Source organism: Lagenorhynchus albirostris, chromosome 9, assembly GCF_949774975.1.
Source record: "Lagenorhynchus albirostris chromosome 9, mLagAlb1.1, whole genome shotgun sequence".
Lineage (NCBI taxonomy): Eukaryota > Metazoa > Chordata > Mammalia > Artiodactyla > Delphinidae > Lagenorhynchus > Lagenorhynchus albirostris.
Genome location: NC_083103.1, coordinates 70,084,232 through 70,110,804, shown reverse-complemented (window position 1 = coordinate 70,110,804; position 26,573 = coordinate 70,084,232). Strand labels below are relative to the sequence as shown.

Here is a 26,573-nt window from a genome sequence, read left to right as displayed (position 1 = left end):
AACACATCTTCTGAATAAAACAAGGTCCTCTTCCCTGCCTCACAACGCCATCCTTGATCCAGACCTATTTTGGGTACCTGGCTCCTAGAAAAGGATGAAAGTCCTTGCTGCGGTGGAATTTTACTTCAGGTGGCGTGGGACTTGCTGAGGACATACAGCCCAGGAGGAGAGGCTGACCAGACACACGGTACCCAAGGCTGGGAGCCTTAGTGTGGATACACGGTTTTAAACAGCTGTCATTTCATGCCAGGCAGGCACGCTGGTGATAAAAGAACAGCAAGGACAGACTTGACAGCCCAGATTTTTAGCAGCTTAACTAAACCCTAGAATGAGAAAAACAAAAACCCATCAACCACTAAGCCACCAAGTGAGACTGGGTGGCAGGAACACTTAGAGGGATCCCGACAATGCAAATTTCCTTCTCTTCACAGGAGCAAGTCTGTCTCTGACAAGACCGTCGCGCTCACCCACCACAAATCTACACTTAGAACGACAGGCACAGGACGATGAAATGCCCTGTTCCCAGACACCTGAAGAAGAAACAAATCAGGGAGGAACGCAGCTCCCAAGTCTTGAAATTTAATTACCAGAACGTTTATGGCTCTGGACTTCATTAAATTCAGGTTAGGAACTAGCCACACTATGTCCTTCTTGGGGCAGGTACTGGCTAGACTGAGCCAGCCCGCACCGCATTGTTCCAGGCAGGATGAGTCAGGCTGCTTGCAGAGGCCCCCAGATCGGGAAGTTTGTTGGGCCGCGCTCCAGGGAGCAGCACCACGGACCTGGACACACAGACACACACACACACAGACACACACACACACAGACACACACACACACACACACACACACACACACACACACACACACAGACACACACACACACACACACACACACACACACACACACACACACACACGGCACAGCTGACACTTTCCCCGCCACCCCCAAAGCACACGCGCCAGGAAAAGGCCAGTTCTCACCGCGAAGGGAACGTACAGCTGGGGAAGTGTGTTCCCTGACCGTTTCTCTCCACCCCTCTGGCTGATTGGACCCGGGCGCCCCCCAGATTCCCGGTTCTCGGGCTGGATTTCGAGAAGAAAAACCAAAAGGGGCAGACTTACCTAACTCCTCGGGGCTGTAGGGCGCGGATGAGGCTTCTTCCACAAACTCACTGTCTGGAGGAAGAAGAAAAGCAGAAAACAAAAATAGAATCGCAACCATTCAGGGCTAATGGATTAAGCATCAGTTACCGTCGTAGGTCTCTTAGAAAAGCGCGGGTTTCTCTCCCGCAGCGACCGGAATCCGTGAACCGGGGGACACGCGGGGTCCCAGATGCCCCATCCACTAGGGGTAAGAAATTGTCAAAGAAACTTGGCAGGGGGGGCAGTTCCACCCAGGGACCAAGCGTCTTCCGGGCGCGGACAGGTGCGCGCCAACTTTCCGTGGGTGCGACCCCACGGATCGCCCGGCCGGGCGCGCAGGGCCGCGACCTCATCCTCTGCCCTCAGCCCGCGGGGAGCATCGCGGCGTCCGCTGGGTCTAGCGTCGACGCCTCGGCGCCCAGGAGCCCCAAAGTTTCCTGGTGGGTCCAGCAGACCCGAGAGCGCGCAGCAGCGGCGGCGAGCTCCCCGCGCCCACCCCCGCCGCCCGTTGCTAGGCGACCGCGGCCGTTAAGCTCGGCAGCGGCGAGCGCGCTGCCTCCCAATTCCCGGTTGGAGGGTGGCTTCCCCACCCCCACCCTCTTCGACCTTTCATTACCAATTAGAGCATAACCAGTTTTAAAACGATCCCTGCTTTTTTGTACTATGTCTGTACTACTCCGATGCTTGGGAAATCGTTTTTCTGTGCTTTTCATGGGGAGAGGCAGAATTTTCAGAGCTTGACTATTTCTTGCAGCAAGGAAGGAGGAGCTTTCAATACTCCCAACCATCTCCTTGTTTCTGAACCTGAATTCTAACTCCACTCCAAACAATATTTCCTCCTCTTAAGAGACTACGTGGTTCGAGCAAGGAAGGCAATATGTCTCCATTTCACAGGTAGGGAAACTGGGGCTCAGAGGTTAAGTAACTTATGGATGACTGCACAGAACTGTGATGGGTGTGTGTGTGTGTGTGTGTGTGTGTGTGTGTGTGTGTGTGTGTGTGTGTGTGTGTGTGTGTGGTGTGTCTGGGGAGAGCAGAGCGGTGCTCCTTCTATTGTCGAGAGGTTTCAAATACAGAATATAGGAACAGAAGTTAGGGTCTGAAAGTCCGAGTTGTAGGTCCTAAAGAAATTCACGTCCGATTGCGGGAATCTCCCTATTTGGGTCAGTGGCCTGAATAACCTATGCAGATGCATTATGTGTTTTCCACCAGGACTGACTGACTGCTTGCCTGGGAGGGCCCTGGGCTATGGGGATGTGCTCTAGAGAGCTGCTGGGAGAAAGCCAGAGGAAGGAAAGAGCAAACATGGAAAATGGTTGTCTCTTCTCCATCCCTGTCCTTGGACACTGATAGTTGGAGAGTCAACAGTCTGGGCAATGTCCTGGGCAATGGCCTTGTATAGTCTCAGACTGATCAGATCACCAGCTGCAGCAGACTGAGGGCTCCCGGATCAGTGCCAAGGTCTTCTCATTCTGTAAACTCTCAGTCATCTCTGGGTTTTCCACTGTCAGTTTACAAATTACCCAAATTACCATGGAGGACAGAAAGAAGCCACTTTGGCCAGAGTGCTCACAGAGGAATGGCTGGGGACCAGGTTGAGACTGTCCTTCTTCCTCACCAAGGTATCCATTCTTCTTCTTCTTCTTTTTTTTTGTTTTGTTTTTTGTTTTTTGTTTTGGCTGCACTGTGTGCAGCCTGCAGGGATTGAACCAGGGCCACAGCAGTGAAAGCCCAGAATCCTAACCACTAGGCCATCAGGGAACTCCCCAAAGTAACCATTCTTGAGCTGCCTAGCCTATCTCTCTATCTTCTTCTTCCCCCCCGCCCCCCCGCCTCGTGACAATCTGAGCTCTCAAATCCGAGAAGTGAATGTGCTTGGGTGAATGTTTGCACGCATCAATCCATCCCCTCCCACCTCCTAGAAACCTCTATTTGCCCTCAGGAATTCACAGTTCATCACAATCCCCAATATCTTCAGCCTCTTCTCTGAATGTTTCTTTCAATTCCTTACTCTGATGGAAACCTGACCCTCCTTGAAAATAAGAGACCACATGGCCCACCACCCCTACTCCCTGCAGCCATTGTGTTATTCTACCTCATTCCTTGAAGATATTGGCATCTGGATCCCTGTCACTTCCCCCAACACCATCCCCATGATAATTCTTATTTCCAGTTCTACCTAATGGATTCTTCTCATACGCTGGTCTCTCAACTCTTCAACTTCCTCTCCCTTCCTGGATCTCCAACTATCCCAGCTCCCTGCTCTCAGAGTGACACCAACTGTAGTCTCAACGCCAAGCATCCCACTCTCCAACCACCACCTCCTATCTTTGCAGCTTATTCTTTCTGTTATCCTAACCCAATGTCTCCTTGACCCCCAACAGCTCCTATAATTTACTTATCCCATGATCTTTTCTCTGTTCCTCACTCTCCTCTTGACCTTCTTTCCTCTTTTAACCACCCTAGTCTCTAGGTCTATTATTATCATTTCTCTCTTACATACACCTTCAAATCCATCTCTCCCTCTCTACCCCTCTCTCTCTTTCTCCTTCTCCTGCCCCCCATATTAAGTCCTTGGGAAAACCATAACCCTGATAGAATCTAATTCTTCATCTTCTGTCTGCCAGCACCCAGTGAAACATCATTGGAGAAACATACCATCATGCTGACTGGTCTTATTTTCAATTTGTAACCACTAACCTCAAGTGGATACTAGTGCAGCCCAGGACTGGCCTTGACATTGCCAAATTCCAACGGTCAGTTCTTGGTTCGAATAGGAGCTTTTGACCCCTGAATTCATAAGTGGGTGAGCTCAGATGGACTGTCTGCAGGACCAGGCTCCTCTATTTCCCCATCATATCGGGAGGCAACTAGTCTTTGTATTCCAAGAGAGACAGTCTACAGAGGGCTTTGGGGTCAGCCAGACCTTGGTTCTAATACCAGCTCCACTATTAACTAATAGTTTAATTTCTGCTAACCTTAGTTTTCTATAAAAATGGAGATAATAATCATATCTAACTCATAAGGTTGTGGTGAGAATGCAATAAACTACAGCATTTAGAGAGACTATCACATTGTGAAAATCAAGTAAATGTTAGTTATTATTAGATGGCATGCTCCTTTACAGCGGAGAAAAAATGGGCTCTTTTCTCTCCTTTAGCAATTTGAGTTACCGAAAGGAATCACTAACCACAGATTATGCTTCAAATTAAAGGCTGTGTACATTGCCCCATCTTTTAGTTTGCTTTCTAAGAGGTGCCTTGAAGGTTGGTTATGTGGAGTTGGGACCAGGCATTCCCACGTAGGAAGAGCATTACTCATATACCACCAGGTCATTATGTTCTGGAGTCTACCAAACTGTTCTAACTCACCATGGATTCCCCTTCAATTTGTTCCTATAAATGGATGGCTCGTAAGCCAAGATCTTTTCTTACAGCACTTTAGTTATTTAAATTTCCTAATCAACTGAAGGTTCATGAGAAAATATTTTTCTTGTTTCAATATCTGTTGTTGACAATTTTTCTAAACTATAGGATTCCAATTTTCTGTCTTAGGAAGCAGAGCAGAGCAAACAATAATGTTTCTCGTTAAGCAAACAATATTTATGGGGAATAGACCATGCTTCCAGGATGTTGCTAGGCAGCGCAGATACAAAAGTGATCGGAACAGGTTCCTGCCCTCATGTTGTTCACCTTCTAATAGGTTCAGAGGACCTGACTAAACCTCAGGCAACGTCCAAAGTGCTTACCCACACTTGACTTTTATAGGCCTCTTATAAAGAAATGATTCTGCTGGAGGGTCACCGAGTTATAAAGGACAGTGCACAATCTTATAGGTTGAAATAGTGCTGTCAAATTATTAGGGGAGAAATCACAGGGATGTTACTACATCTCTCAAAGCCTCAGTTTCCTGATAATAATACTTATCTCATTGTATTGTCAGGAGAAGCCAAACAGGAAAAGTGTGAGACAGACCAAGCACGGTGCCTTTCTCTCCCACATAGAAGGCTTAGGCATGCGGAGTCCCCTCTTTTTTTTTTTTTAATAAATTCATTTATTTTATTTATTTATTTTTGGCTGCACTGGGTCTTCGTTGCTGCGCGCGGGCCTTCTCTAGTTGCGGCGAGTGGGGGCTACTCTTCGTTGCAGTGCACAGGCTTCTCATTGCGGTGGCTTCTCTATTTGCAGAGCGTGGGCTCTAGGCATGTGGGCTTCAGTAGTTGCAGCACGTGGGCTCAGTAGTTGTGGCTTGTGGGCTCTAGAGCACAGGCTCAGTAGTTGTGGCGCACAGGCTTAGTTGCTCCGCGGCATGTGGGATCTTCCCAGACCAGGGCTCAGACCCGTGTCCCCTGCATGGGTAGGCGGATTCCTAACCACTGCGCCACCAGGGAAGTCCCTGGAGTCCCCTCTTTTGACCGTCCTTGGAGGAGAATGGGCTTCCTGCTGCTGTGACCACTGAAGACAGGGAAGGAGTCTGATCCTACTTCTAGGGCAGCATTTATTAGAAGGTGGGACAGGTGGGGAGAAAGCAGCAAGAAGGAAGCGTTTCTGGGGCTCAGGTTTTCCATAGAAACAGAGTACGCAGGGGGCTGATGTCTGATATCCACTCTAGCTGTTACCCACTACATCGTGAGTTGAACAGACTTTGGGGAGCTAGACAGGGAACCCAGCCCCTAGCTTTAATATTTCTTTATATATATAAAGTTAATAATATATTATTCATCAATTCATTATTCATCAATATTCATTCATTATTCATCAATATTAATAATCTAAATAATAATCATAATATTATTATTAATAATAATTCTAAATGTTTTAAATTAATTTTTATTATATAAGCAAATAATATATATTCAAGGTGAAGGAAAAAACATTTAATACCCATGGGTATAAACTGAAAAATGGAAGTCCTCTCTCCTGTCCTATCACAGTCTCCATCCCCAAACTGAAGCACTGTCCACACCTTCCTGTGTTCCCTGGTAGAGATTATTTTTTAGGCATATTCAAACATGTTTATGAACTGTTGAAACAAGTTGGATATCATATTATGGCTTCTAAATGAAAGATAATATATTTCTAAATGAGATTTTGGTCCAACCCCAGTCATAAACTAAGGTGTGACTGTTTTCTGGTTAGTAGGGCAAGAAAGTTTATAAAAAATCATAGGAAAAAAGTTTTATCAACTATTACAAAACAGTAAAATCCTGAACAAAATTTAGGCATTTAAAGAGTTACACTTCAGCTATCTGGAAAACTCACTTAATCATAACCCTCATTCCTCTGTAAATGAAGTATGCTCACATAGCCACGTTGAACATAACTCTAGGATCAAAGGAATTCTTAGATCCATTTCTAGAGCTAAAAGCACACTCCAAATGCTTTTCAAGTGGCTAGCAGAGGGGTTTCTAGCAAAACAGCCATCGCTAATATCCTGCTTACTGTGCAGGACGGAAGCTATGGACCAGGACCACGCCCCACAGGAGTCTGGGCGTGCCATCAGCCCCTGGCTGGCCTCTGCTGCAACGGTGGCAGGGCCTACCTCGACTGCAGGTTCTGCTTGGAGGAACAGCCACGGAGAGGGCAGGCTTATATGAGCTGCTTTGACCCTGGAGGCCCCCAGGGGCTACAGCCCCTTGGTCAGTGGAGAAAAGGAGGAGATGGGGTCTCAAACAGATGTGGCTTCTTCCCCCAAGAGATGGGTGAGGGCTAGATGCCACATGGGGAGAAGTTTTCTTTTCAGCCAAGGGATGTCATCAATTCCTTTACAAGAAGAAGCTGCACGGATGCCATAACAACAAGTTAGAATGGTAGCCAGAGGCCACTCGTATCTGTGCACAGCCTTCCCAACACCTACCCCGGGAGGTCACCAATCTCAAGCATGAAAGACAGGAAGAAGCGAGCTAAGCCTTACCTCTGCCTCCCTCTCTACCCTGGCATCGCCCTTTGCTCACCTGCTCTGCAGGTAGTCTTCCATCTCCTGGAGGCCCTCTGCTAGTTACCAGCAGAACAGAGTGGAGAAGCAATGCTTGCTCCCGCTCCCCTCCTCACCCTGGGGAGCATGGGCAGGACAGATTTAGGAGGGAAGAGTGGGTCTGTGTCTGCTCTAAGAAAGGCATGACTCTCTCCTGTTATCCTGTCCCTTATCTGCATCCTCTCAGGACGAGCCAACAGAGGACAGCAGGAAAATATATGCACCCACCCATACAGTTTCATCAAAAGAATTTTGCATTTACTGGTCTCAGCATTAGCTCCAGGGCTGAATTGGCCCAAAGGACATGTCATCTTCTCCTAGGGTTTAATATTCTTTTATTTTAGTACAACCCCACTTTTTATATAATCCTTGATGAAAGGGAGAAAGAAAATATAGTTGCTTTGTTTCCCTTAAATGAAAATCAAGTCTCAGATAACTGCTCTAAGTGTTTGATAACATCCAGAAAAAAGAAATGGGCTCTATAGGAAGAATAGTTCACTATATCTCACCTGAAAAAAAAATCATTTTAGCAGAAACAATACAAGCCCAGAGATGATATGATATTAAGTCTGACAGGAAGCCAAGGATTCATTTTGGTAAAAATGCTAAATATAGTCTCTGAAAAATTCAAATACCATGAAGTAGATGCTACTAATAAAAGCAAGACATTTTATGAAATATATAAACAACTTGGATCTCTCCAGACCCCTGCAACCAGGATTCCTTTTACCAACTATGGAATACAGATGAAGATTTAAAAGATGCCCCACTCAACATCATATCAAAGGAAATAAACTCTGGCTGAGCCAAGAAGCAACTAGAAGGTGTATGTGGCCATGAATCAGAATAAACCATTCCAAAAATACACAAAGAAAAAGGTCCCTGCAGAGGAAAATCATACATTTCCAGCTCGCACTCAGTTGGATCTACTGAGTGAAATCAGACAAAATACGCTGTGTTAAGATTAAGGGTAAAAACATTTGCTGCCATTGAAATCTATGACTACATCATTACAAGGGACATCCATAGGACGGATCTGAGTTTCTGCTGAGATGCAGAGACCATCCTGATCTCCCATTTTCCACCCCAGTATCCTGGACAGAGGCCTGAGAGGGAATCGCTTCTTTCAGACGCTGCAAATAGAGTCTACCTGGTGCACAAGAGTCTCTCTTTTTTCACATTAAAATGATTTTTCCAAGATGCTATGGCCTTAGCAGTCAGCCTACCTACCGTAGGTGCCGGCAGGAGAATCAGAGGCCTGAATTCTGGCCTTAGTTTGGCCACTAATCTTTGACAAGTCTCCAAACCTGCCTAGCCTGTATCTCCTCTGTAAAAAGAAATGACCTTTATGAAACTTGTTAAAACGAATGCTAATAGGAGACCATGGATACCAGATTCTGTTGTATTAATCTTTTTACCACCCTGTATGCAAGAGAAATAGACACAAAGCTCAACTTTACCCCAATATAAAATTTAAAGAAAAAAAGAAATAGACACAAAGGATCAAGCTTCATGCAAAGGTGGAGATGCCCTTTGAAGCTGATGGAGAAGTGAAATGGACAGAGCAGAGCTCTGGGGAATGAAGGCCTGAGTGTGAATGTGAGCTCTGCTGGTGTTTGCTATATGAGTCTTATGGTGCCTTAGTTATCATGCCTTCCCAAGCTTCAGTTTCCTCATCTGAAAAATGGGGATAATAATACCTACTGGAAGAGATTTCAATGAGGATTTGAATAAAATGAAATAATGCCCACAGCAGTGCTTGGCACCCAGACCACACTCAGAAAAATTTCCTTCCTTCCTTCCTGACATGTTAAAACTCTCCCTGACCTTGAGAGGGACCAGGAGGGAAATCCGCTCCTTCCTGTTTTTATAACCAGGATGGGAAGAGCAGCACTGAATTTCTAGACACACCTGGCCCCTACTGCCAGGTTAATGTTTCCCACACTTCCTTACTCTTCCCTAATGAGGAGCTTAAGCAGGCTGGGTGCCCTGGGAAGAGTGAATGGCAGCAGGATACCCAAACAGCTGAGCGAGCACATCTATAACATAAAGAAGTGTTTTATAGATTCACTGAGAAGGGCTATGGAGGCCTCCCCTCCTGCACAAATCCCCACACGTCTGATGTGGCAGCTGGCAAATCAAAGGAGCGGCCAAAGGAGCTTACACTGCGCCAATCAGAACCAGGGCTCTGGCCCCCTTCTGCTTTGTGTGTCAGGCACTGCATATGATTTCATTTGGAAAATGTGTTCCAAGCCTTTAAAATAAGTTTGCATAACCACCGGCCCACGTCCTTGAGGGTATTTTAAGAGTGTAGGAAGCGGGAGTGGCAGAGGGACTTTCCTGCAGAAATTCTGTATCACCCTCAGACATCCTGGGTTCTCCCCAGCCAGCTTCCTGGAGGCTGACCCACCCTCACGGCAGCCCGAGATGCTCTGAGGATACCGCAAAGGCAGATGTTGCGTGGATCTGGCCCTGTCTCAAGGCCCATGACTCACCAGGATGACTGAGCCTCCCTAGTAGATAATGCAGTTCTCGGAGGACTCCAGAAAGCCAAGAAAAACACCTCAAGGCCTGGACACTTCCAGGACTTGCCCTGGTACCTCACTAGAAATGTAAACCCCATTAGCCCACGGTGGGCCTCAGAGATGGAGCAGATGGGACCGGCCAGTGTTGGGAAACAGGGGGTGTGGGGTAGGGGCTGGAGGAAAGATGCTCTGAAGCAGGTGGGTCAAGGCCTTGGCAATGCATTAGCTGAGGCGGCCGTCAGAGGGTCTTGGATGATAATCCGCACTTTGTGACAGAACTGCTGATGTTTTGGCCCAGCTCAGAGCTAGTGCTCTTTTCTACCGTGACAATTAAGCAAGCAATAAAGAATCTGTAACTGGGCCACCAGAGCCTTTAACTGAGAAGGCAGAGTAGCGAGGGTTGGAGGATGAGTTGTGGAGCAATAGCCTGGCGCAGCTTGGCGTTAGGCAGACCTCGGTTCAAATCCCCACTCTGCCAGTGACCTTGAGAAAGTTTCTCAGTCTCTTCAGGCTCAGGTGTTTTCATTCATAAAAGGAGAATAAGGTTGTTGTGAGAATGAATGGCGACAGTCTATATCTATACAAAAAAGGCCCTTTGGGATTGACGTATACCCACTACTATATTTACAAGAGATAACCAACAAGGTCCTAACGTATAGCACAGGGAGCTCTGCTTAATATTCTGTAATAACCTAAATGGGAAAAGAATTTCAGAAAGAAGGGATATATGTTCATGTATAACTGAATCACTTTGCTGTACCCCTGAAACTAACACAACACTGTAAATCAACTATATAAAATAAATATAAATGTAAAATATATAATAAATATATATATTTATTATATATTTATATTTAATATAACTTAATAAATAATAATAATTTAATAAATAATATATTTATATTATATATAAAAATATAAATATATTATATATATTTATATATAAAATATATATCCAATATAAAATTAAAAATTTTTTAAAAAAGACTATCTTTCAAAAATAAAGGTGAAAAATGTTACCATACATACTTAGGTAGAATTCAGAGTTTTACCATTATTTTTTTAAAAACAAAAAATAAAAATTAAATAGACATTTTAACAAAAAATAAATTTTAAAAACTAGGGGGAAAAGGGCATAGCATAATGTCTGGTGTAACGTATCTACCTAATAAATGATTACAAATATGCTTTTGTAATTCGTCCAATTCTGACTTAGGTCTGGCGCAGCAGAGCTCTCACTTTGTTTCTAGTGCGAGTTTTCTCATCTCATTTCAACATTTCACCATGTTTCCATTTTGCCACCCTGCCTAGTCCTCTTAGGACCTACATCCTTTCCCTGAACCGCAGCCTAGGCCTCTGAGAACCACCCTGATCCAGCTGCTCACAAGGACTTTCACATTTTAGCCACATTGATTCACTGTGACAGCACTTCACCCACATATGGCAATACAACCATACTCTGTCTTGGATACCTCCATCATCACATACTGATTGTCTGAACTGGGGCCAGATATCATGGTATCTGTTGCCCATCCGCCCCAGAAGCTCATCACTTACCCAAGAGTAGTGCTTCCCTATTAGGTAGATCCAGACACAGGTCTGGTTCCCCTTCCTATGAGCCAGCCATACCTCCAAAGATTGTAGATACATGATGTGGTGAACTCAAGGAGGTGTGTGATAATGCTTGGAGCTGGTCACAGTAGAATTTCTAGCCCCACCCCTTTGTCACAGTGATCCCTAGGGCTTCTTTCTGCTCTAAAATTGTGTGATGGATGATTCTATTGCCTAGGTTACAAAAGCACCAGCGGACAAACCACACCTACTTAATTCCCTCCTCTCTCATCCAGCTTTGGTTAACAAGCTCTGGGGGGAGAGGGGTAACTGAATGAAATGCTCTAGGTATGCTGAAAGTAAGGTGAAGTGATGTAGTGGTGCCAGAAGAAGTTATGCAACCAGTTGGGTTGCCACAGTCAAAAAAGATTCTCAAGGAAAGCAGAAATATGTAGAGGATATGTTCCTAGCCATCATTGCTTCATCCATCCATTCATTCATCAAGCCAGCCAGCCAGCCGGCCAGCCACCAAATATGCATCAAGTATTTGCCAGACTACTTGTGAAAGGGATGCAAAGGTGAATAAAACAAGATGTCTGCCCCCAAGAAGCTCACACATTGTCTAGGATAATGACAATGCAGTGTGGCAACTCTGTGACTTGCAGGAATCTGCAAGTTCCGTGGCAGCACTGAGGATGGACCACTCATTCAGATCAGGGTGGGGGTGGGTAGGTGGCAGCAGCAGGAAGAGATCCCAGAATAGATGACTTAAGCTGGAACTTCAAAGATAAGCAGGAGCTGGCCAAGTAGAAGACACATAGTAATGACAGCCTCCGCAGAGGCACACAGGTGTGTGAGAACATGATGTATTCAAGGATCCAGGGGGAGGTCGATACAGTGATGAGAAAGGGGTTTGCTTTTAGTGAGGAGCAGCAGGAGATGAGTCTAGAGAGGCAGGCAGGGGTCAGATCAGGAAAGGAAGGCTGCATGTTGAGCTGAGGAAGTTCAACTTTATTCCATGGGCTGGGCTGTGAGGAGACACTGGCTTAAGGACCTCTAAAAGTGACTAGGGTGGCAATGCGACAGGGCACAGGAGTGAACAGCTATTGGTTTTTGTCTGGGCCGCATCCAAGTGTCCTCTCTTAGAGTTTCAAGCTTCCCTTCGGGGAATCTCCCATTGTGTGCAGTTGTCTTGGTTGGAAGATGTACCCTGATGCAGTGCAGAAGTTCGGTAAATGTTTATTGCTGTATAAGTTACCCCATTTTAGAGATGGGACACAGTAGGGAGTGTAGTCTGGTGATCTCCGTGTCTATCTTACTCTTTTTTTTTGTATTCCCAGTGCTTGACACATAGTAGGTGCTCAATAGTTATTGAGTGAATGAATAAACAACAACAAATGGGAGGCATACCCTCTCTAAAAACATCGTGTGAATGCATTAACTTTAGTGGCCTTTGCTCTCCCATCCATAGAATGACTCCTACTGCCCAAGTGGATCTCCATTAGATCTGGGGGATGGGGGATGGGGCAGACTCTTAGACCTGAAAGAGGACCACTGCTCTGTGTCAGGGTTGTGACTCTTATACTTGGATGCCCCATGCCAGGACAGTAAACAACATCCCCATCAATTAATGCTGAGTTGCATTAATCACATGCTAGGACACAGAACCAGAAGGAAGGTGAACTGACCTAGACTGTTTATACCAGTTGCATTATCTTCAACTTTAATCTTTGCAGGGCTGTGGAGAGGAGAGAAGAGGGGAGGAGGGGGGAGACGGGCAAGAAAATAGTGCCTGACACATGTTAGGGGTTCAAAGATATGTGACTAACTTCCCACCTAGCTAGGGTAAGTTCTCAGTCAATGACAGCTTACATTACTCAGTGCTGCTTATCACGACCCTACAAGTAGGCATTCTTACTCTCATGTTAGAGCTGAGGAAACGATCGATTTTCTTAAGGCCACATAGCTTATAAGAAGGAAATTCCACATCTGAACCCAGGTCTGTCTGACACCAAAGTCCATGCCCTCTCCCCTCCACCCAACTGCTTCTGTGAAAAGGCAAACAGCACTGGGCACGTACAGAGTACAGCTGGGTTGACACAATGGGTGCAGGAGTTGAAGAGGACCGCGTGTATCAGGGACAGCAAAAGCAGCCATACCCCCTCTGGTGTTGGCAAAATGATGAATTCCAGCATGAGACAGCCAGGTTCCTTCCTCCAAAGGCCATGTTTCACTGAGGTCCATGCTTGCCGCAAGTCTCTTGTATGTGCAGCTCTCTGATCAAAGGGAATCTCCTGAAATAAATAATGAGCATGAAAAAATGGAGATAAATGACTACTGATGCTCTCCTGGAAAGGGGACACTTTCTTGAAGGAAAGTGGTTAGTTTCTAGTTTATTATGTTTCTTTAGCATGCAAAGACTGTTGTCAATATTCGGGCATTCCAAGACATGGAAACAACCGAAATGTCCATTGATGGGTGAATGGATAAAGAAGATGTGGTACACGTATATACAATGGAAGACTACTCAGCCATAAAAAAAGAATGAAATAATGCCATTTGTAGCAACATGGATGCAATTAGAGATTATCATACTAAGTGAAGTAAGTCAGAAAGAGAAAGACAAATACCATATGATATCACATATATGTGGAATCTAAAAAATGACACAAATGAACGTATCTACAAAGCAGAAACAGACTCACAGACATAGAGAACAGAGCTGTGGTTGCCCGGGGTGTGGGGATGGACTGGGAGTTTAGGGTTAGTTGATGCAAACTATTACATATAGAATATAAAATAGATAAACAACAAGGTCCTACAGTATAGCACAGGGAACTATATTCAATCTCCTGGGATAAACCATAATAGAAAAGAGTATTTTAAAATGTATATATATGTATAACTGAGTCACTTTGCTGTATAGCAGAAATTAACACAACATTGTAAATCAACTATACTTCAATAAAAAATAAAAGATTCAGGCATGGTCTGAGTGTGAGATCTTCTGACAAGGCTGGCTATTCAGGTCTACACACCGTGACCCCCCTCTTCATTCAGTTAACAAATGTTTATGGAGCAACAATTGCAGGCCAGGCTTTGAGCAAGGAACTTACTGTGTATAGTTCTGCATGCTTTATAGAATTCTAGAATTTCAGGGTAGGGTATCAATTTCATAAAAAAATAAATAGCTATATATTTCTATATAGGCCTAAAAAACAGACTGGAAAAATTGAACTAAAATTTTGAGGTAGTTCCCATTGTATTGGAAATATGAATTATTTTTATTTTCTTTACAACTTTCTGCATTTTCCATAATAAATATGCATTACTTTTATAATCTGAAAAAAGTATATAATACATTTTAAGGAAAATCCCAGGGCTGAGAAGGACCATGAAGACCAATTTTCCACTTCCTCTTGAAAACCATGATAGAAAGTCCATGTCAGGAGGATTCTCGTTTTTCCATAAAAAGGACGCCTCACTGGCTGCCTCCAAGAAGTCCAGCCTGGGAATCTCTACCTGTAAACTGTATCTGGGAAGGTTACAACTCATGGCCAAACTTCTGCCTACATTACAAAGAGACTTCATAACCCTTCATAATGCATAACAGGTCCTCCAAAGGACGTGGCTGAATAACTGAACATGATTGATTGACCTAATCTGTGAATGCAGCCAGAGGGACATCCAGCAGGGGAGAAATCCTATCAGCCTAATTATGATGGGCATCCAGTTATCAATGGTTGTAATCAGAGCAGCTGGCTTGATTTCGTCTCAAGAATGCTGTTCGCTCTGCATGTTCCTGCACTGCCCGTCCAACTGTAGACAAGGCAGTGTACTGCACTTTATTGGGTCCCGGCTCACTAGGGATTTGTATTCAAGGCAAGCACCCAAAACTTTTAGAGGGGAATTCTAGACCAGAATGGGTATAGCACAATGCCATAGGGAAAACACTGGACTTAACAATAAATCCAGATTTCAGCCCTGACTCTTGCACTAACTGGGTGACTTAGGGCAAACACATTTATGCTCTCAGGACTTAATTTCCTCAACTTCAAATGAAGGAATTAGGACTAGATGATGTCAAAGATCTGTACAGTCTTCCAGGACTTACAGTCTATAATAATATGTTTCTACATACAAAGATGACCTATCCAACCACATTAGTAGGCCAAGAAAGCTGTGTTATTTGTCCATTAGCAAATTGAGACATCAGCCTCAGCATGGGAGAGGTGGCTGATTGAGGCTAGAGGTAGTCTGCAATTGGAATAAGACACGTTCTCTGTGCAGAACTAAAAACATGTCTGGAATAGAAATCCAAACCTGGGCCATGATCTTACTGCTATCATCATTTAATCAAATGAACTAAATAGTCAACATCTTATATCTTTACCAATTATGAAATAATAACAATAATACTACATCCTTAAAAAGCAACATTTATTTACCATACACTGGTCACTCAAAACCATTTTATTAATCCTTGCAGTACCCTTGAGAAGTGAGTTGGAGATTCTAGTAACTTTGTTTGACAAAAATAGAGCTTTACTGCTACAGTAATCAAGACAATATGGTACTGGCACAAAAACAGAAATATAGATCAATGGAACAGGATACAAAGCCCAGAGATAAACCCACGCACCTATGGTCACCTGATCTATGACAAAGGAGGCAAGGATATACAATGGAGGAAAAGACAGTCTCTTCAATAAGTGGTGCTGGAAAAACTGGACAGCTACATGTAAAAGAATGAAATTAGAACACTCCCTAACACTATACACAGAAATAAACTCAAAATGGATTAGAGACCTAAATGTAAGACTGGACACTATAAAACTCTTAGAGGAAAACATAGGAAGAACACTCTTTGACATAAATCACAGCAAGATCTTTTTTGATCCACCTCCTAGAGTAATGGAAATAAAAACAAAAATAAACAAATGGGACCTAATGAAACTTCAAAGCTTTTGCAAACAAAGGAAACCATAAACAAGATGAAAAGCCAACCCTCAGAATGGGAGAAATTATTTGCAAATGAATCAATGGACAAAAGATTAATCTCCAAAATATATAAACAGTTCATGCAGCTCAATATTAAAAAAACAAACAACCCAATCCAAAAATGGACAGAAGACCTAAATAGGCATTTCTCCAAAGAAGACATTCAGATGGCCAAGAGACACATGAAAAGCTGCTCCACATCACTAATTATTAGAGAAATGCAAATCAAAACTACAATGAGGTATCACCTCACACCAGTCAGAATGGCCATCATCAGAAAATCTATAAGCAACAAATGCTGGAGAGGGTGTGGAGAAAAGGGAACCCTCTTGCACTGTTGGCGGGAATGTAATTCAGCCACTACGGAGAACAGTATGGAGGCTCCTTAAAAAACTAAAAATAGAACTACCATATGACCCAGAAATCCCACTACTGGGCATATACCCAGAGAAAACCATAATTCAAAACCACACATGCACCCCAGTGTTCATTGCAGCACTATTTACAATAGCCAGGTCATGGAAGCAACCTAAATGCCCATTGACAGACGAATGGATAAAGAAGATGTGGTACATATATACAATGGAGTATTACTCAGCCATAAGAAGCAACGAAATTGGGTCTTTTGTAGAGACGTGGATGGACCTAGAGACTGTCATACAAGAGTGAAGTAAGAAAGAGAAAAACAAATCGTATATTAATGCATATATGTGGAATCTAGAAAAATGGTACAGATGAACCGGTTTGCTGGGCAGAAATAGAGACACAGATGTAGAGAACAAGTGTATGAACACCAAGAGGGGAAAGGGGGTGGGGTGGGATGAACTGGGAGATTGAGGTTGACATAAATATGCTAATGTGTATAAAATAGATAACTAATAAAAATCTGCTGTATAAAATATAAGTAAATTAAATTAATTTTTTTAAAAAATAGAGCTTTACTTAATCATTGGAGAAGAGAGTGGTTTTCAAAGTAGATTCTCCATCCCACTTGGCCCAGTGGTCTTGACACTCACTGGCCCCCAGGAAACAGATTCACAACGTGATATCTTCTAGATGTGTGAGGTTAGGCCCTCACACCCATACATTTTATTTTATTAAGCTGAACTACATAGGTTCATGTTGAGTGTTTTATTGACTTCTACTCAAAAACCCTGCTGGTTTCTCTGATGCTTGAATTTCACACCTCGGCTTGGGAAAGTCAAGCACAAAATGTGAAATGAATTGCATCAAACACAAGTATTTCAAGGAAGACTGATCAATCACATCTGTTACTGAAACTCTAACACCATCACATCAGTCACAAGAAGCCCCAGAGTGGCTCATGAAACTCTGGAGGCTAGAAAATATTTTCCAGACTTCTGGTCATATAAAACAACTTATTCAGAGTTTTCTATAAAATTTTAACCTCTATCCAAGTCAAAATTCTATCAAAGACTAAGTCCATGAAAAAGAAAGTAAAAGGCAAAAAGAAAATTATGCAGCCATAGGAATAAGAAGTGAGGAAATAGTTTTGTCTAAAATAGTACATGGCAGCTCAAACAATAATATATACAATAAGGTGGGGTTGATGGAATGAGTGGGAAAGTCTACTGAAAACTTAACAGTTGTAACTCTGAGAAGCATTTTTTCAAAGAGATATTTATAGTCCATGTTTATTGATGTACTATTCACGATAGCCAAGATATGGAAACAACCTAAGTGTCTTGTCACTGGATGAATAGATAAAGATGTGGAATATATATATACAATGGAATATTATTCAGCCATGAGAAAGAAAGATATCCTGCCATTTACAACAACATGGATGAACCTGGAGGGCATTATGCTAAGTGAAATAAGCCAGACAGGAAAAGACAAATACTGCATGGTATCATGTACATGTGAAATCTAAAAAGAAAAGAAAAGTGGAGCTAATAGAAATAGAGAGTAGAAAAGTGGTTGCCAAGGGAAAGGTTAGTATAAGGGTAGAAACATTCAACTCTAAGATGAACAAGGTCTGAAGATCTAATGTATACCACAGTGACCAGAGTTGATATCACTGTGCTGTATAATAGAAACTTTTTAAAAGAGTGTAATTTAAATGTTCTCACCAAAAGAAAAAAAAGATAAATATGTGAGATGATGGATGTATTAACTAGATGGGAGAATCATTTCACAATGTATATGTATATCAAATCATCATGATGTACACTTTAAATATCTGACAATGTTATTTGTCAATTACACCTCAATAGAACTGAAAAAAAAATAAATAGCAAAAAAAAAAAAGTGGAGTGGGGAGAGGGAGAAAGAGAAGAACTAAGCCACCTGCAGAGTGGGACACTGGGATCTATGGAATACTGGCATAATATGAACACATAATTGATATTTAACAAGTACTGGTTGATTGAATGAATGAATAAATGATAATGGCCAGTGTGGGTAAGGACCCTAGTCAGCTATTACACCCCATTAAGCTCCCAAAGGAGACCTGTCTACCCTAAGAGAGAGTATGAGGCCAGATGGACCTTTGGACTTAAGGAGTTTAGCCTTTGGTCTCCCTGACCACCAGAACTCTTTTGGGATCCACCTCTAGAGCTGCCTAAGCCAGAAACTGTTTATCTTTTTTTTTCTTTTTTCTGGGCGTGCCACGCAGTTTGTGGGATCTTAGTTCCCCAACCAGGGATTGAATTCGGGCCCTAGCAATGAAATCACTGAGTTCCAGCCACTGGACTGCCAGGGAATTCCCTGGTCATCCTTGATTAACTGATTACATCTCACATCAAATCAATCACCAAGCTTTGTCCAGTTTAACTTTCAAATGTCTCAAGGATGCAACTCCCCTCTGCTTTCATTGTCTCATCCTTAGCTCAGCCACCATCCCTTCACACTGAGACACGGCAATGACTTCAGTGGGTCCTGGTCTTTCTTACTTCCAACCCTTTCTCCACACTTTGTTGTAATATTTTTAAAACACAAATTTGATCATGTCACTCCTTGATCAAAATACTCCAATGGTTCATTATTCCCAGGAGAAAGTCTGGACCACTTAACATGGCATAGAAGGCCCAACTATTGCAAAGTATTTGCAGTCCCTGAATTAGCTCCCCTCTTGGTCTTTTGGATATTCAGCCATTCCCAGAGCTGGAGCAAGAGTGTTCTTCCTGTCTCACCTTGCAAAATACAACTTATCCTTCACATCTCAGATCTGGTTACGTGTCCCCCTAGACTGTCCTGTTCTTGCTTCATTACAGCATGTATCACCCTGCACTGTAATTATCTGTTAATATGCCTGTAGAGTATAGTTCGTAGTATACGTATGTAAGAGCAGAGATTCTATTTATTCGTATCCCTAGCATTGGTATAGGGGCTTCTCAAGGTAAGCAAGCACCCAATATGTGTTTGTCGAATGAATGAATATAGTACTGAATGGTGTTGTTTGGCACAGTTTAACATGTCCCTTTGGAAAGTATTCTCTTTGCAACCTCACCCCCCTCCTCTGCTTCTTTGGCAATTTCTCCACCTAAAACCCGTACCCTATCTGCCTCTGTTTCCTGGCCTTATTCTGACCTTCTCATCCGGTCTAACTGGCTGAGATTATCCCATTTATGCTCCCACTTCATTGTGCATACCGGCTCCTCTGCCCAGCATGCCCCTGAAGCCCCTGCCCATCATATACCTGCCTCCCTCCCCAAGACTGGGATGCAACTACACTTCTGATTATCCACAGGAGATACCTGCCCACCTAATGCAGCCAAGTCATACCTAGACCTCTAAACAATAACCTCCATGGTCATTTCTGGAGTGGGAGTGGGGGGGCTTAATCTGGAAATACAATTCAGAAAAACCCTATCCATACTTTGATTCTGCCTTAACTGCCATAATACAGCTCCATTAGTAGAGAAGAGATGAATTAACTAGAAGTGCCATGCTTAGGGAATCGGATGGCATATTCCATCATCCAGGCACTCAAGCAGCCATGGGTTCTAAAGAATAGGAACACCCTCATAGCAAGCAGGTCCACTTGCTGATATCTTATAGTATAAATCAAGATATGCATGAAAGTATGTATAGATATAAATATATTAAATGAATTCATTCGTTCATTTGATAAATATTTACTTGGTGTCTCCTATGTACAAGTCACTGTGCTAAGTGCTTGGGATAGAAAAGGATAAATACAGCCCTTCCTTCAAAGAGTTTTCAACCTTGTAGGGGAGACAAATATATGGACATATTATTACAGAACAATGTACTAAATGCAAGCTTAGAGGCATGCACAAAGTAAACCAAAGATCTGTAAATAATAGAATCTGGAAATTAGATTGGATCTTAGGACCTTTAGTCTAACCCTTGCCTTATGCATGACTCTCCAGTATATGTCTATGCAGTCTGTACTTCAATACCCAGTGAGAAGGACCTCACTTTCTCCCCAGGCAGCCCACTGTATTTGTGAACTCTTCAGTCAAGCAATTCATTTTAAAATTTTCGACAAAATATTGATATTCACCAACAACCCTCAGTGCTGCTGAGCCATTCTAGAGGCTGCTGCCCCTTGTTCTGTTCTTCAAAGGCTGCTTGAAGGTGAGATACTCTTCCAGGAATATCAAGATTTTACCCCAGTTTTAATACTCTCCAAGCAGATCTGGACCTTATTCTTCAGTGAGTCAGGAATCAGAAGGAACGTTCCATCTTGGTTATGAGTAGGGGGTATAAATCTATCTGGTCACAGAAACAAACCAAATGACTAAATTGAAGCACAAGAAGGAAGAGGTCACAAGATGGGATCTTCCTTCTCAACTAGGAATTTCTAGCTAAGATCTCTATTATCTAGGATCTAGGTGTCTTAGTCAAGATGGGGTGCTATGACAAAGTACCACAGACTGTGTGGCTTATAAACAACAGAAATGTATTTCTCACAGTTCTTGAGGCTGGAAGTCTGGGATTAAGGTACCAGCATGGTCAGGTTCTGGAGGGACTCTCTTCCATTTCAGACTACTGACTTATTGTATCCTCACATGGCAGAAGGAGAGCTAGAGAGCTCTCTGTGGGGGTCCCTCTTAAAAGGGCACTAATCCCATGCATGAGAGCTCCACCCTTATGATCTAAGTTCTTGCCAAAGGCTCCACTTCCTAAGACAATCACATTGGGGGTTAGGACTTCAACATACGGATTTTAAGGGAACACAAACTTTCAGTCCTTTGCACTAAGTCTAGCCTGGTATCAGCTACCAGAAAAAAGCAATCATCGGAAACCTTGTGGACCACAGTATGATAGAGAGCACTCTCCTCTTGGGCTGCCCCAAGGTTTAGCTCTGATGAGTTTCAACTTCTAAACTTAGAAGGATATTTTCCTTTCAGCTCCAAATAAACCACATATATTAGAGTATACATCTGGGCTCTTAATATTTCAAATGATAAAATTCAACGGCACTTAAAATACAAGACTTTTAAGCTTGTATGGAAGAAAAGAGAGAGTAGAACACTGTAAATATCCACTGTGAAAGATTACATCTCTTTATGTGGATAAAAAGACATGAAATGCTAGAGGCACAGAGTCTTCCTCTGTCTGAAATGGCTGTTTAGAGAGTTGACATGATTCCCCGGGGCTTTGTAGTTGTTTCCACATATTCTTATCAACTTTGTAGAATTGGAAAGTTTGAGTAACTTAAAAACCAGTCTTTCAGATTGGCTTATCCAACTGGGCAGAGTATTTGTGAAGTTCCTGTGGAATTTATTGATGTTAATATTTTAAGTACTCCAATAAATAATCTATGCTACTACTCTCTAAGGAGCTGTGGCAACAAGCATATTTTTAGGAAACTTAATGAAGTTATAAGATGATGAGATCCTTTGCAGAACTCTCAGTGACTCAGGCTTTTCATCTCTAAAGTCAGTCCATTGAGACCAAGTTCAGAAGTTCCCTCCACCATGAAACTTTCCCAAGCAGAGTTATTTCCTCCTCCCTTTGCACTTCTCAGAACTTTTTATAGTCCATTAAGACCACACTTTTCCACTGGATGATAATACTCTCTTTACAAGACGATTGTCGTCCTCTTTAGAAGGTAGTCTTCTTAGGACAAAATCATATCTTATCCACCCTTTCGTGCCCACTGTTAGCACAATGGCTGGCCAGACTTGGGCTCAGGCAATGCTTGCTAAATGAATGAAACTGACACACCTACAGCTGAGAAACTCAAATGAGTCTGTGCCTGCAAACTCTTCACATAACTCATGTTAAATCAACAAGCATAATACATGATTTGCCACCATATGCTGCCATCCAGGCAGCATAATGCCCAAGGACACCCTGATGAGCAAAGAAAAAGAATAAATATTTTCAGAAAACTGGGTTCTTGCCTGGCTTGTGATTGCTACTCAAATTGTAACCCCAGATGAATCACTTCATCTTGTTGGAGCTCAGTTTTTCCAGTGTATGAAATAGGGCTCATAAAGTCCATTATTCCATCTTTATCAGAGTTTCATGAGAATTGTATGTCAGCTGCAGAATCGTCAAAACAATATGCAAATGCACAGCAAATTTGCTTATAGATATCACTTGATATGCAGCATTGAATTCCAACTTGGAGTTGCCCAACTTGGGAGGTGACAGAGCCTCCAGGAGGCAGTGTTAAATGTAATGGGTAAGAGCAAGGACTTTGGGAACAGATCTAGATTTAAATCACAGGTCCACCATTTCCTAGCAAGAACTGTAAGCAAGGGATATAATGTCATTGAACCTAATTTTTCCCATCTGTCATAGGGATCATACTTTGTGAAGTTGCTGTCAGGGTTAAATAAGAAATATCTATAATGTACCTCGTATAGATCCTGGCCAGTAATAAAACTCAATAAATGGCAATAGTAGTTGTTTTCATTAAAATCATTGTTAACTCTTTAAGTAGATACACTTCTGGAAGTGACTTAGTCCCATCCACAAACTTCATTCCATGGGGAACCAGGATAAACTGTGACAAAGCATTAGGAAGCAGTCATTTGTCCCCAAAGGAAGGCTGCTGGAAAAGGACAGCCTTCCCGGAAAAGGACATTTGTAAAAAGTGGGCAAGAATACAAATGCGAAACATTTGCTGTGTGCCGGTCCTGGAAAGGAAGGGGGAAAATGAGGCAGGAAAGAATAACAGAGGCCAAGAGGCACAGCAAAGTTCTGTAAGGACTTGCTGATGCAGAGTCGTGAACAATGCTGCCTGAGTATGGGATGTTGGAAAACCACAGGAGAGGATTAGGTGGTTCTGTTTGAGAAAAGGAATCAGGCTGCAGTCTACGGGGCAAAGAGAGAGAGAGCCAGAGCAAGATGAACTGCCACAGCTCTGATTATGAACCAAGAATAATATACTGATGTGGGCCCCACAGCAAAGAACTGTCGTTCATACACAGATCTTTACAGCCAGACCTGTGCAGGGGGAGATAGCAGAGTCACCATCTAACCCAGCTGTCCATGAGAAAGATAATGTGAGTCACATGTATCATTTTAAAGTTTCTAATAGCCACATTTTTAAAAAAGTAATACACGTGAAATTAATTTTAATAATATATTTTCTTTAACCCACCATATCCAAAATAGTATTTCAACATGTATTCAATACAAAAAATTACTAATGAGAATGTCAGATTTCTTTTATTCCTACCCAGCCTTCAAAACCCAGTCAATTACAGCACAGTCAATTTGTACCAGCCACACCTCAAGTGCCCAAAAGCCACATGTGGCCCAGAGCTAATCACAAGGGAACATGAATTCCATTCTCCTAGACCTCCTAGGCTGCTGTTAAGACTTTTTAAAAACCCAGATTCATAGAGCAGGAAAAGACCTTTGGAGATGTACAGCATGCAAGGGCCATCTATTCATTCCTGACAGTTTTTCTTTAACATCTTTGCTTGAATTTAAACAGTTTCACACCCCATTGAAAACCTCCTCCAATTCAGCACTCACCGATGACCAACTTAGTGCTTGGCCTGGGCAGGTTAATCGTGGTGGATGTTCCATCCACTTTCCCATTCTAAGGGGAACTGCCTTACCCACGCCTTCCCCCTGCAATCCCAAGGCAGTTTTATGCACCCACTTGTTCTCCCCAGGCCCTCTCTGGCCTGGGTGACCAGGGATGAATAGGCGTATGACTCATGAACTGCTAGCTCCATCTCTGTAGTCACCTGGTGTGGAAAAACTTGTCCAACCAGAGACAGACCACTGTAGACTAGTTGGGCCAATGAGCTCCTCTATCAGTATTATACAGGCAGAATCAGGCAGTCGATAGGGAGAAGTATCAGAAGAAGACACACACACAAGAAGCAGAAAGCGTTACAATAATGTGGGGTTTCCAGTCAATTCTCAGGTTTCTTCAGGCTCCTCTTTGATCTGTTTTCCAGATCAGGCTTCCAAAGGGCATTTCATTTTCACAAAGCAGTTCTCCAGATGAAAGAATTTTGAAAGCCTCCTATGGGAGGGTCTCCAAGTAACCCTGATTCTCTTTTGGAACCTTCCAGTATCAAACACAATCTGGGCTCCTGAGGCACAGCTGTTTTGCTATTTTTGGTTTTCTATGAGATTTCTGTATCTTTTATGGTCATGATTAGTTTATATGAATCCCTTATGTATGGAGGAAGACTGAATGAATCTATACCTTTCAACAAAAAGGCCTACTACAGAGATGGATGCTTTCACACACATTCAAGCAAAGCTCTTTCCACCACCTCCCTCTGGACTTGTTTGCACTCCATCTCATGCCTACATTTAGCCTGATAGAGGTGTGATGGATTACTTTGGGTTGCATTCCCAAATAACTATATTCTGAAAAGACCTCATTGCGGTGGCCTTCTGGAGACCCTTTAAAACCTCACATCATCTACAGGAGTGGTTCTCAACCGTGACTGCACATCACAACTACCTGGGGTACTTTCAAAATACCCTGATGCCCACGGCCTCTCCCAGACCTGTGAAATCAGAATCTCTGGGGGCAGGTCCCTGGGCATCCGTATTTCTTAAACACTTCCCAAGTAATTCTAACGTGCAGTCACAATTGAGAAACACTAGTATACATGATATGCCCTTGTACAGGCTTGGATTTCTGGCAGAGAAAATCATGTACTGTTTTTAATTATAAAAGAAATACGTATTTGTTTTTTAAAGAATACATTAAAAGTGGAGAATTGTCCAAAGTGGAAAAAAGTAAGTCTCGCTCATCAATAGAATCCCCAACAGTCTCACTCCCTGGAAGTAACTCTTTTAGATTCATGCGTGCCCTTCCAAAAATTGTCTATGCCTATGCAAATATATATGTACATATATGTATACATATGCACATGTATTTATACATACAAGTATATGTATATATAGAGAGACACACACACATGAATAGTATACAAACACACATACTTTTTTTTGCTGTGACCGGCTTTTTTTTCACACTAATATATTTTGGTTATTAGCCTAGAAATTTTTGATTTGAAAAATAATGGCAGGGTTTGAGAGGATATTTACTTTCTCAGATAACACAACAAATTATAAAGCTAAAGTAATTCAAAGAGGGTAATCTTATTCCTGGAATAAACTGTTTTGACTAGAATAAAAAGTTTAAAAAATAATCAATGAAATTGATTTGGTATATGAAAAAAATTGACATTTTAAGTCAGTGGGGAAAAGATGGATTACTCAATAAACTGTATTGGGATAATTGGCTACTTTTTAAAAAGTGGACTCTTTCCAAGTGGTGGTCAATTATCCCAGTGCTACTAGATTGAAATACCACATTGCTATCTTCATTGGATCTATTTCTGGACTCTTCATGCTTTTCCATGATCTCTCTAGTGTTGCACCAGTATTTTAATTATTGTAAATGTCATGACAGGCTTTAATATCTAGTATGGCTAGACTTCATTCCTGACATTACTTTTCCCCCCAGAAATTGCCTGGCTAGGGGCACATCACCCACTCCACATCCACCAAGCAGCCCAGGAGGCTCTTGCAGTAATAAAGCAAGAGCCCAAATAATCCCAGAGGAACAAGTAAGCCCATATTAGTATTGCAAGAGCGCTGAAAACAAATTTTCATTGCAACTATAGCTCACAAAAGTTGGCCAGAACCTGTACTTTAAGTCTAAATAGGGGAGGAGCTTCAAGATGGCAGAAGAGCAAGAAGTGGAGATCACCTTCCTCCCCACAAATACATCAGAAATACATCTACATGTGGAACAACTCCTACAGAACCCCTACTGAACGCTGGCAGAAGACCTCAGACCTCCCAAAAGGCAAGAAACTCCCCACGTACCTGGGTAGGGCAAAAGAAAAAAGAAAAAACAGAGACAAAAGAATAGGGACGGGACCTGCACCTGTGGGAGGGAGCTGTGAAGGAGGAAAGGTTCCCACACACTAGGAAGGCCCTTCA

The 26,573-nt window shown here is 42.7% G+C and overlaps 1 protein-coding gene and 1 long non-coding RNA gene across 12 annotated transcripts in view; one reads left to right on the top strand and one right to left on the bottom strand.

Annotated features, from left to right (window-relative positions):
* The window catches only part of AMOTL1 (angiomotin like 1), a 175,471-nt gene that overhangs the window by 130,911 nt on the left and 17,987 nt on the right, over positions 1-26,573 (bottom strand). For 4 of the 11 annotated variants that reach the window (XM_060160247.1, XM_060160246.1, XM_060160245.1 and 1 more), the window contains 2 exons: positions 13,276-13,489; positions 1,126-1,179 (listed from right to left, as the gene is read on the bottom strand). In XM_060160247.1, the coding sequence (XP_060016230.1) occupies positions 1,126-1,179; positions 13,276-13,390 (169 nt within the window). In that variant the 5' untranslated portion in view covers positions 13,391-13,489. Of the gene's footprint in view, positions 1-1,125; positions 1,180-12,883; positions 12,934-13,275; positions 13,490-26,573 lie in introns of all 11 variants that reach the window. The other 7 variants (XM_060160238.1, XM_060160240.1, XM_060160239.1 and 4 more) reach the window with 3 other exon arrangements.
* LOC132526240 (uncharacterized) lies at positions 966-5,215 on the top strand. The gene is made up of 3 exons (XR_009542504.1): positions 966-1,354; positions 1,901-2,040; positions 5,089-5,215. It is a non-coding gene; the product is annotated as an uncharacterized LOC132526240 (long non-coding RNA).